Source organism: Phyllobates terribilis, unplaced genomic scaffold (genome assembly GCF_046119375.1).
Source record: "Phyllobates terribilis strain yellow unplaced genomic scaffold, ASM4611937v1 Scaffold_3__8_contigs__length_932513732, whole genome shotgun sequence".
Lineage (NCBI taxonomy): Eukaryota > Metazoa > Chordata > Amphibia > Anura > Dendrobatidae > Phyllobates > Phyllobates terribilis.
Window position 1 is genome coordinate 76,822,395 of NW_027362763.1, and position 13,400 is coordinate 76,835,794.

The window sequence follows — 13,400 nt, forward strand, 5'->3', positions numbered from 1 at the left end:
TACTGCTCCCTATTTGTAAGAATATAACTACTATAATACTGCTTCCTATGTATAAGAATAACTACTATATCACTGCCCCTATGTACAAGAATATAACTACTATAATACTGCCCCCTATGAACAAGAATATAACTACTATATTACTGCCTCCTATGCTCAAGAATATAACTACTATAATACTGCCCCTATGTACAAGAATATAACTACTATAATACTGCTTCTATGTTCAAGAATATAACTACTATAATACTGCTCCTATGTACAAGAATATAACTACTATAATACTTCCTCTATGTATAAGAGTATAACTACTATAATACTGCCCCTATGAACAAGAATATAACTACTGTAATACTGCCCCTATGACCCAGAAAATAACTACTATAATAATGCCCCCTATGCACATGAATATAACTACTATATTACTGCTTCCTATGTACAAGAATATAGCTACTATAATACTGCTCCTATGTACAAGAATATAACTACTGTTAGGAGGGCGGTTGCAGACAACTTTGTTTTAATGGAACGCAACCGACCCCGGGGTCCGCAATGCAGCCTAATGGACTGCTGCCGAACACTTTCAGGGTGGAAAGGAAAGCGACAACTAAACTGATAACCCGTCCGTGTTAACAGCACACCGGACCGGGTAAGGCGATGCGCTCTATCTCCGTTAACTGCAAGGAGGAAGAGCGACCGGCGACGCACCTATCAGTTATCTTAGCCCTTCGTGTTAATGCACACGGAAGGGTAAGACGGTTCGCACAATCTCCAAGAACCACAGGGAGACGTGCGACCATGGGAGAAGCAGTAGCCCTGTCTTTGATACAGGCGCTACGCTATGGGGAATGGCGCTAAAGCGGTTCACACAATCTCCAATAACCGCAGGGAGACGTGTGACTGGAGAAGAAGCAGTAGCCCTGCCTTCGGTACAGGCGCTACGCTGTAGGAGATGGCGCTAGTATGTGGGTGTGATACCAGCCGGGTATTCGTGCACTCAGCCGGCGTGCTACTGGACTGAGCAGACCCGCTCTATATGGCTCAAGCTACCTGCCTGCATAAAGCTATGGCTCTTAGAGGAGCCCAAGAGTTACAGCGTGCACACCACAAACAACCAGCTCAAATGATCTAAGCGCGTCGCCATGTTTGTGGGCGGGCCTTTTAAAGACTAAGCGCTGCCCACCGACGCGCCATTGGTGACGTTACCCGTGGACCAATCAGGCGGTGCCAGGTCACCGGGTCAGGTGGGTGCCAAACCACCAATCATGATCCGCCAGGTTACGGACATGCTCAGAACGGCAAACTCTACTCTTAGACTCCGCAAACACAGTCTCTCTCTGCAACCCAGGCTTAACATTGTTAGGCACAACTATCTGGGAGATAAACAGTGCTCGGGAAGCAGCTAGGCGTTGGGGCTGACGACGATGCTGAGCAGCATCAGCCCCGGCTGGACTGAAATGGGAGATCACAGAAGGTCCTGGACTCATTTTGAATCCAGCACCAGACCGATGCCTAACAACTATTATAACACTGCCCCTATGAACAAGAATATAACTACTATAATACTGCTTCTATGTACAAGAATATAACTACTATAATACTGCTCCTATGTAAATGAATATAACTACTATAATACTGCTCCCTATGTACAAGAATATAACCACTATAATACTGTCCCTATGTACAAGAATACAACTACTATAATACTGCTTCTATGTATAGGAATATAACTACTATAATACTGCTCCTATGTACAAGAATATAACTACTATAATACTGCCCCTATGTACAAGAATATAACTACTAAAATACTGCTTCTATATACAAGAATATAACTACTATAATACTGCCCCTATGTACAAGAATATAACTACTATAATACTGCTTCTATGTACAAGAATACAACTACTTTAATACTGCCCCCTATGTACAAGAATATAATTACTATAATACTGCTCCTATGTACAAGAATACAACTACTATAATACTGCCCCTATGTACAAGAATATAGCTACTATAATACTGCTCCTATGTATAAGAATATAACTACTATAATACTGCCCCTATGAACAAGAATATAACTACTATAATACTGCTCCTATGTATAAGAATATAACTACTGTAATATTGCCCCTATGTACAAGAATATAACTACTATAATACTGCTCCTATGTACAAGAATATAACTACTATAATACTGCCCTTGTGTACAAGAATATATCTACTATAATACTGCTCCTATGTACAAGAATATAACTACTATAATACTGGCCCCTATGTACAAGAATACAACTACTATAATACTGCCCCTGTGTACAAGAATATAACTACTATAATACTGCCCCCTATGTACAATAATACAACTACTATAATACTGCCCCTATGTACAAGAATATAATTACTATAATACTGCTCCTATGTACAAGAGTACAACTACTATAATACTGCCCCTATGTACAAGAATATAATTACTATAATACTGCTCCTATGTACAAGAATATTACTACTATAATACTGTCCCCTATGTACAGGAATATAACTACTATAATACTGCTCCTATGTACAAAAATATAAATACTATAATACGGCCCCCTATGTATAAGAATATAACTACTATAATACTGCTCCTATGTACAAGAATACAACTACTATAATACTGCCCCTGTGTACAAGAATATAATTACTATAATACTACCCCTATGTACAAGAATATAACTACTATAATACTGCTCCTATGTACAAGAATATAATTACTATAATACTGCTCCTATGTACAAGAATACAACTACTATAATAATGCCCCTATGTACAAGAATATAACTACTATAATACTGCTCCTATGTAGAAGAATATAACTACTATAATACTGCCCCCTATGTATAAGAATATAACTACTATAATACTGCTCCTATGTACAAGAATACAACTACTATAATACTGCCCCTATGTACAAGAATATAATTACTATAATACTACTCCTATGTACAAGAATATAACTACTATAATACTGCTCCTATGTACAAGAATACAACTACTATAATACTGCCCCTATGTACAAGAATATAGCTACTATAATACTGCTCCTATGTATAAGAATATAACTACTATAATACTGCCCCTATGAACAAGAATATAACTACTATAATACTGCTCCTATGTATAAGAATATAACTACTGTAATATTGCCCCTATGTACAAGAATATAACTACGATAATACTGCTCCTATGTACAAGAATATAACTACTATAATACTGCCCTTGTGTACAAGAATATATCTACTATAATACTGCTCCTATGTACAAGAATATAACTACTATAATACTGGCCCCTATGTACAAGAATACAACTACTATAATACTGCCCCTGTGTACAAGAATATAACTACTATAATACTGCCCCCTATGTACAATAATACAACTACTATAATACTGCCCCTATGTACAAGAATATAATTACTATAATACTGCTCCTATGTACAAGAGTACAACTACTATAATACTGCCCCTATGTACAAGAATATAATTACTATAATACTGCTCCTATGTACAAGAATATTACTACTATAATACTGTCCCCTATGTACAGGAATATAACTACTATAATACTGCTCCTATGTACAAAAATATAACTACTATAATACTGCCCCCTATGTATAAGAATATAACTACTATAATACTGCTCCTATGTACAAGAATACAACTACTATAATACTGCCCTGTGTACAAGAATATAATTACTATAATACTACCCCTATGTACAAGAATATAACTACTATAATACTGCTCCTATGTACAAGAATATAATTACTATAATACTGCTCCTATGTACAAGAATACAACTACTATAATAGTGCCCCTATGTACAAGAATATAACTACTATAATACTGCTCCTATGTACAAGAATATAACTACTATAATACTGCCCCCTATGTATAAGAATATAACTACTATAATACTGCTCCTATGTACAAGAATACAACTACTATAATACTGCCCCTATGTACAAGAATATAATTACTATAATACTACTCCTATGTACAAGAATATAACTACTATAATACTGCCCCCTATGTATAAGAATGTAACTACTATAATACTGCTCCTATGTACAAGAATACAACTACTATAATACTGCCCCTATGTACAAGAATATAATTACTATAATACTACTCCTATGTACAAGAATATAACTACTATAATACTGCTCCTATGTACAAGAATACAACAACTATAATACTGCCCCTATGTACAAGAATATAGCTACTATAATACTGCTCCTATGTATAAGAATATAACTACTATAATACTGCCCCTATGAACAAGAATATAACTACTATAATACTGCTCCTATGTATAAGAATATAACTACTGTAATATTGCCCCTATGTACAAGAATATAACTACTATAATACTGCTCCTATGTACAAGAATATAACTACTATAATACTGCCCTTGTGTACAAGAATATATCTACTATAATACTGCTCCTATGTACAAGAATATAACTACTATAATACTGCCCCTATGAACAAGAATATAACTACTGTAACACTGTCCCCTATGTACAAGAATATAATTACTAAAATACTGCTCCTATGTACAAGAATAAAACTACTATAATACTGCCCCCTATGTACAAGAATATAACTACTATAATACTGCTCCTATGTACAGGAATATAACTACTATAATACTGCTCCTATGGACAAAAATATAACTACTATAATACTGCTCCTATGTACAAGAATATAACTGTTATAATACTGCCCCCATGTATAAGAATATAGCTACTATATTACTGCCCCTATGTACAAGAATATAACTACTAAAATACTGCTCCTATGTACAAGAATATAACTACTATAATACAGCTCCTATGAACAAGAATATATCTACTATAATACTGTTCCTATGTACAAGAATATAACTACTATAATACTGCCCCTATGTACAAGAATATAACTACTATAATACTGCCCCTATGAACAAGAATATAACTACTGTAATAATGTCCCCTATGTACAAGAATATAACTACAAAAATATTGCTCCTATGTACAAGAATATAACTACTATAATACTGCTCCAATGGACAAGAATATAACTACTATAATACTGCTCATATGTACAAGAATATAACTACTATAATACTGCCCCTATGAACAAGAATATAACTACTGTAACACTGTCCCCTATGTACAAGAATATAACTACTAAAATACTGCTCCTATGTACAAGAATATAACTACTATAATACTGCTCCTATGGACAAAAATATAACTACTATAATACTGCTCCTATGTACAAGAATATAACTGTTATAATACTGCCCCCTATGTATAAGAATATAGCTACTATATTACTGCCCCTATGTACAAGAATATAACTACTATAATACAGCCCCTATGAACAAGAATATAACTACTGTAATACTGTCCCCTATGTATAAGAATATAACTACTATAATACTGCTCCCTATTTGTAAGAATATAACTACTATAATGCTTCCTATGTATAAGAATAACTACTATATCACTGCCCCTATGTACAAGAATATAACTACTATAATACTGCCCCCTATGAACAAGAATATAACTACTATATTACTGCCTCCTATGCTCAAGAATATAACTACTATAATACTGCCCCTATGTACAAGAATATAACTACTATAATACTGCTTCTATGTTCAAGAATATAACTACTATAATACTGCTCCTATGTACAAGAATATAACTACTATAATACTTCCTCTATGTATAAGAGTATAACTACTATAATACTGCCCCTATGAACAAGAATATAACTACTGTAATACTGCCCCTATGACCCAGAAAATAACTACTATAATAATGCCCCCTATGCACATGAATATAACTACTATATTACTGCTTCCTATGTACAAGAATATAGCTACTATAATACTGCTCCTATGTACAAGAATATAACTACTGTTAGGAGGGCGGTTGCAGACAACTTTGTTTTAATGGAACGCAACCGACCCCGGGGTCCGCAATGCAGCCTAATGGACTGCTGCCGAACACTTTCCGGGTGGAAAGGAAAGCGACAACTAAACTGATAACCCGTCCGTGTTAACAGCACACCGGACCGGGTAAGGCGATGCGCTCTATCTCCGTTAACTGCAAGGAGGAAGAGCGACCGGCGACGCACCTATCAGTTATCTTAGCCCTTCGTGTTAATGCACACGGAAGGGTAAGACGGTTCGCACAATCTCCAAGAACCACAGGGAGACGTGCGACCATGGGAGAAGCAGTAGCCCTGTCTTTGATACAGGCGCTACGCTATGGGGAATGGCGCTAAAGCGGTTCACACAATCTCCAATAACCGCAGGGAGACGTGTGACTGGAGAAGAAGCAGTAGCCCTGCCTTCGGTACAGGCGCTACGCTGTAGGAGATGGCGCTAGTATGTGGGTGTGATACCAGCCGGGTATTCGTGCACTCAGCCGGCGTGCTACTGGACTGAGCAGACCCGCTCTATATGGCTCAAGCTACCTGCCTGCATAAAGCTATGGCTCTTAGAGGAGCCCAAGAGTTACAGCGTGCACACCACAAACAACCAGCTCAAATGATCTAAGCGCGTCGCCATGTTTGTGGGCGGGCCTTTTAAAGACTAAGCCCTGCCCACCGACGCGCCATTGGTGACGTTACCCGTGGACCAATCAGGCGGTGCCAGGTCACCGGGTCAGGTGGGTGCCAAACCACCAATCATGATCCGCCAGGTTACGGACATGCTCAGAACGGCAAACTCTACTCTTAGACTCCGCAAACACAGTCTCTCTCTGCAACCCAGGCTTAACATTGTTAGGCACAACTATCTGGGAGATAAACAGTGCTCGGGAAGCAGCTAGGCGTTGGGGCTGACGACGATGCTGAGCAGCATCAGCCCCGGCTGGACTGAAATGGGAGATCACAGAAGGTCCTGGACTCATTTTGAATCCAGCACCAGACCGATGCCTAACAACTATTATAACACTGCCCCTATGAACAAGAATATAACTACTATAATACTGCTTCTATGTATAGGAATATAACTACTATAATACTGCCCCTATGTACAAGAATATAACTACTATAATACTGCTCCTATGTAAATGAATATAACTACTATAATACTGCTCCCTATGTACAAGAATATAACCACTATAATACTGTCCCTATGTACAAGAATACAACTACTATAATACTGCTTCTATGTATAGGAATATAACTACTATAATACTGCTCCTATGTACAAGAATATAACTACTATAATACTGCCCCTATGTACAAGAATATAACTACTAAAATACTGCTTCTATATACAAGAATATAACTACTATAATACTACCCCTATGTACAAGAATATAACTACTATAATACTGCTTCTATGTACAAGAATACAACTACTTTAATACTGCCCCCTATGTACAAGAATATAATTACTATAATACTGCTCCTATGTACAAGAATACAACTACTATAATACTGCCCCTATGTACAAGAATATAGCTACTATAATACTGCTCCTATGTATAAGAATATAACTACTATAATACTGCCCCTATGAACAAGAATATAACTACTATAATACTGCTCCTATGTATAAGAATATAACTACTGTAATATTGCCCCTATGTACAAGAATATAACTACTATAATACTGCTCCTATGTACAAGAATATAACTACTATAATACTGCCCTTGTGTACAAGAATATATCTACTATAATACTGCTCCTATGTACAAGAATATAACTACTATAATACTGGCCCCTATGTACAAGAATACAACTACTATAATACTGCCCCTGTGTACAAGAATATAACTACTATAATACTGCCCCCTATGTACAATAATACAACTACTATAATACTGCCCCTATGTACAAGAATATAACTACTATAATACTGCTCCTATGTACAAGAATACAACTACTATAATACTGCCCCTATGTACAAGAATATAATTACTATAATACTACTCCTATGTACAAGAATATAACTACTATAATACTGCTCCTATGTACAAGAATACAACTACTATAATACTGCCCCTATGTACAAGAATATAGCTACTATAATACTGCTCCTATGTATAAGAATATAACTACTATAATACTGCCCCTATGAACAAGAATATAACTACTATAATACTGCTCCTATGTATAAGAATATAACTACTGTAATATTGCCCCTATGTACAAGAATATAACTACGATAATACTGCTCCTATGTACAAGAATATAACTACTATAATACTGCCCTTGTGTACAAGAATATATCTACTATAATACTGCTCCTATGTACAAGAATATAACTACTATAATACTGGCCCCTATGTACAAGAATACAACTACTATAATACTGCCCCTGTGTACAAGAATATAACTACTATAATACTGCCCCCTATGTACAATAATACAACTACTATAATACTGCCCCTATGTACAAGAATATAATTACTATAATACTGCTCCTATGTACAAGAGTACAACTACTATAATACTGCCCCTATGTACAAGAATATAATTACTATAATACTGCTCCTATGTACAAGAATATTACTACTATAATACTGTCCCCTATGTACAGGAATATAACTACTATAATACTGCTCCTATGTACAAAAATATAACTACTATAATACTGCCCCCTATGTATAAGAATATAACTACTATAATACTGCTCCTATGTACAAGAATACAACTACTATAATACTGCCCTGTGTACAAGAATATAATTACTATAATACTACCCCTATGTACAAGAATATAACTACTATAATACTGCTCCTATGTACAAGAATATAATTACTATAATACTGCTCCTATGTACAAGAATACAACTACTATAATAGTGCCCCTATGTACAAGAATATAACTACTATAATACTGCTCCTATGTACAAGAATATAACTACTATAATACTGCCCCCTATGTATAAGAATATAACTACTATAATACTGCTCCTATGTACAAGAATACAACTACTATAATACTGCCCCTATGTACAAGAATATAATTACTATAATACTACTCCTATGTACAAGAATATAACTACTATAATACTGCTCCTATGTACAAGAATACAACAACTATAATACTGCCCCTATGTACAAGAATATAGCTACTATAATACTGCTCCTATGTATAAGAATATAACTACTATAATACTGCCCCTATGAACAAGAATATAACTACTATAATACTGCTCCTATGTATAAGAATATAACTACTGTAATATTGCCCCTATGTACAAGAATATAACTACTATAATACTGCTCCTATGTACAAGAATATAACTACTATAATACTGCCCTTGTGTACAAGAATATATCTACTATAATACTGCTCCTATGTACAAGAATATAACTACTATAATACTGGCCCCTATGTACAAGAATACAACTACTATAATACTGCCCCTGTGTACAAGAATATAACTACTATAATACTGCCCCCTATGTACAATAATACAACTACTATAATACTGCCCCTATGTACAAGAATATAATTACTATAATACTGCTCCTATGTACAAGAGTACAACTACTATAATACTGCCCCTATGTACAAGAATATAATTACTATAATACTGCTCCTATGTACAAGAATATTACTACTATAATACTGTCCCCTATGTACAGGAATATAACTACTATAATACTGCTCCTATGTACAAAAATATAACTACTATAATACTGCCCCCTATGTATAAGAATATAACTACTATAATACTGCTCCTATGTACAAGAATACAACTACTATAATACTGCCCCTGTGTACAAGAATATAATTACTATAATACTACCCCTATGTACAAGAATATAACTACTATAATACTGCTCCTATGTACAAGAATATACTTACTATAATACTGCTCCTATGTACAAGAATACAACTACTATAATAGTGCCCCTATGTACAAGAATATAACTACTATAATACTGCTCCTATGTACAAGAATATAACTACTATAATACTGCCCCCTATGTATAAGAATATAACTACTATAATACTGCTCCTATGTACAAGAATACAACTACTATAATACTGCCCCTATGTACAAGAATATAATTACTATAATACTACTCCTATGTACAAGAATATAACTACTATAATACTGCCCCCTATGTATAAGAATATAACTACTATAATACTGCTCCTATGTACAAGAATACAACTACTATAATACTGCCCCTATATACAAGAATATAACTACTATAATACTGCTCCTATGTACAAGAATACAACTACTATAATACTGCCCCCTATGTACAAGAATATAACTACTATAATACTTCCCCTATGTACAAGAATATAACTACTATAATACTGCTCCTATGTACAAGAATACAACTACTATAATACTGCCCCTATATACAAGAATATAACTACTATAATACTGCTCCTATGTACAAGAATACAACTACTATAATACTGCCCCCTATGTACAAGAATATAACTACTATAATACTGCCCCTATATACAAGAATATAATTACTATAATACTACTCCTATGTACAAGAATATAACTACTATAATACTGCCCCCTATGTATAAGAATGTAACTACTATAATACTGCTCCTATGTACAAGAATACAACTACTATAATACTGCCCCTATGTACAAGAATATAATTACTATAATACTACTCCTATGTACAAGAATATAACTACTATAATACTGCTCCTATGTACAAGAATACAACAACTATAATACTGCCCCTATGTACAAGAATATAGCTACTATAATACTGCTCCTATGTATAAGAATATAACTACTATAATACTGCCCCTATGAACAAGAATATAACTACTATAATACTGCTCCTATGTATAAGAATATAACTACTGTAATATTGCCCCTATGTACAAGAATATAACTACTATAATACTGCTCCTATGTACAAGAATATAACTACTATAATACTGCCCTTGTGTACAAGAATATATCTACTATAATACTGCTCCTATGTACAAGAATATAACTACTATAATACTGGCCCCTATGTACAAGAATACAACTACTATAATACTGCCCCTGTGTACAAGAATATAACTACTATAATACTGCCCCCTATGTACAATAATACAACTACTATAATACTGCCCCTATGTACAAGAATATAATTACTATAATACTGCTCCTATGTACAAGAGTACAACTACTATAATACTGCCCCTATGTACAAGAATATAATTACTATAATACTGCTCCTATGTACAAGAATATTACTACTATAATACTGTCCCCTATGTACAGGAATATAACTACTATAATACTGCTCCTATGTACAAAAATATAACTACTATAATACTGCCCCCTATGTATAAGAATATAACTACTATAATACTGCTCCTATGTACAAGAATACAACTACTATAATACTGCCCCTGTGTACAAGAATATAATTACTATAATACTACCCCTATGTACAAGAATATAACTACTATAATACTGCTCCTATGTACAAGAATATACTTACTATAATACTGCTCCTATGTACAAGAATACAACTACTATAATAGTGCCCCTATGTACAAGAATATAACTACTATAATACTGCTCCTATGTACAAGAATATAACTACTATAATACTGCCCCCTATGTATAAGAATATAACTACTATAATACTGCTCCTATGTACAAGAATACAACTACTATAATACTGCCCCTATGTACAAGAATATAATTACTATAATACTACTCCTATGTACAAGAATATAACTACTATAATACTGCCCCCTATGTATAAGAATATAACTACTATAATACTGCTCCTATGTACAAGAATACAACTACTATAATACTGCCCCTATATACAAGAATATAACTACTATAATACTGCTCCTATGTACAAGAATACAACTACTATAATACTGCCCCCTATGTACAAGAATATAACTACTATAATACTTCCCCTATGTACAAGAATATAACTACTATAATACTGCTCCTATGTACAAGAATACAACTACTATAATACTGCCCCTATATACAAGAATATAACTACTATAATACTGCTCCTATGTACAAGAATACAACTACTATAATACTGCCCCCTATGTACAAGAATATAACTACTATAATACTGCCCCTATATACAAGAATATAATTACTATAATACTACTCCTATGTACAAGAATATAACTACTATAATACTGCCCCCTATGTACATGAATATAATTACTATAATACTACTCCTATGTACAAGAATATAACTACTATAATACTGCCCCTATGTACAAGAATACAACTACTATAATACCGCTCCTATGTACAAGAATATAACTACTATAATACTGCTCCTGTGTACAAGAATATAGCTACTATAATACTGCTCCTATGTACAAGAATATAGCTACTATAATACTGCCCCTATGTACAAGAATATAACTACTGTAATACTGTCTTTTATGAATCAGAAACTGCAATAACTACAATTTACAAAGGAGCCTAGGGAGGTTTAGAGGGCAGCATATTTTGGTTCAGGTATAAAGATATGTTGAGATATTCTGTGTTTAAACTTTCACTGTTATAACCTACATTTCATTTCCTGGCGCAATGTCTGCCCCGAGACGTGTCCATGATTTGCTGGGATAAGCACTATAAAGCTGCAACTTTCCATAAACTCCTGGAGTAAGCAAAAAAAAAAAGATAATGCTTTAAGGAGGAGAACAGGCTAGTGATGAAATATCAGAGCACAGACCCTCTAAGTAGCAGAAAGCGATGTGTCCGGTATATTGTTTAATTGAAAATTTTCGCCCCTTCGGACTGTTTACTGCACATGCTTATTAATACTGCAATACCAATATTACATATGCGTGAGATGCTTTTCGGCAATAAGACCAATTCTTTGTACCCTGCCCATAAATACATCTGCAAATGGTTAACATGATATTTTTTGGATATTGGCAAATTTCCATTTTAAATATTGCATTAAGCGCTGGCTTCCTTGGATAATTTGTACCTTTAGCAAACAGATTTTTCTATTGTATTTTGGCTGAATAAAGTGACTCGCTTTCTGTTTTGCATTACGATACTTAGTGACTATTAGGCAACAGAATTACACACAACGTAAATCTAAGAAAATGAATTAACTAAATGTAAAAAAAATATATATACAGTACAGACCAAAAGTTTGGACACACCTTCTCATTTAAAGATTTTTCTTTATTTTCATGACTGAAAATTGTACATTCACACTGAAGGCATCAGAACTATGAATTATCACATGTGGAATTATATACTTAACAAAAAAGTGTGAAACAACTGAAAATATGTCTTATATTCTAGATTCTTCAGAGTAGCCACCTTTTGCTTTGATGACTGCTTTGCACACTCTTGGCATTCTCTTGATGAGCTTCAAGAGTTAGTCACCGGAAACGGTCTTCCAAC

The 13,400-nt window shown here is 34.4% G+C and overlaps 1 protein-coding gene across 3 annotated transcripts in view; it reads right to left on the reverse strand.

The window, feature by feature from the left end:
• The window catches only part of PKHD1 (PKHD1 ciliary IPT domain containing fibrocystin/polyductin), a 1,008,258-nt gene that overhangs the window by 314,061 nt on the left and 680,797 nt on the right, over window positions 1-13,400 (reverse strand). For all 3 annotated transcript variants that reach the window (XM_073674041.1, XM_073674039.1, XM_073674040.1), the window contains one exon: window positions 12,549-12,636. In XM_073674041.1, coding sequence (XP_073530142.1) covers window positions 12,549-12,636 — 88 coding nt within the window. The remainder of the gene's footprint in view (window positions 1-12,548; window positions 12,637-13,400) is intronic.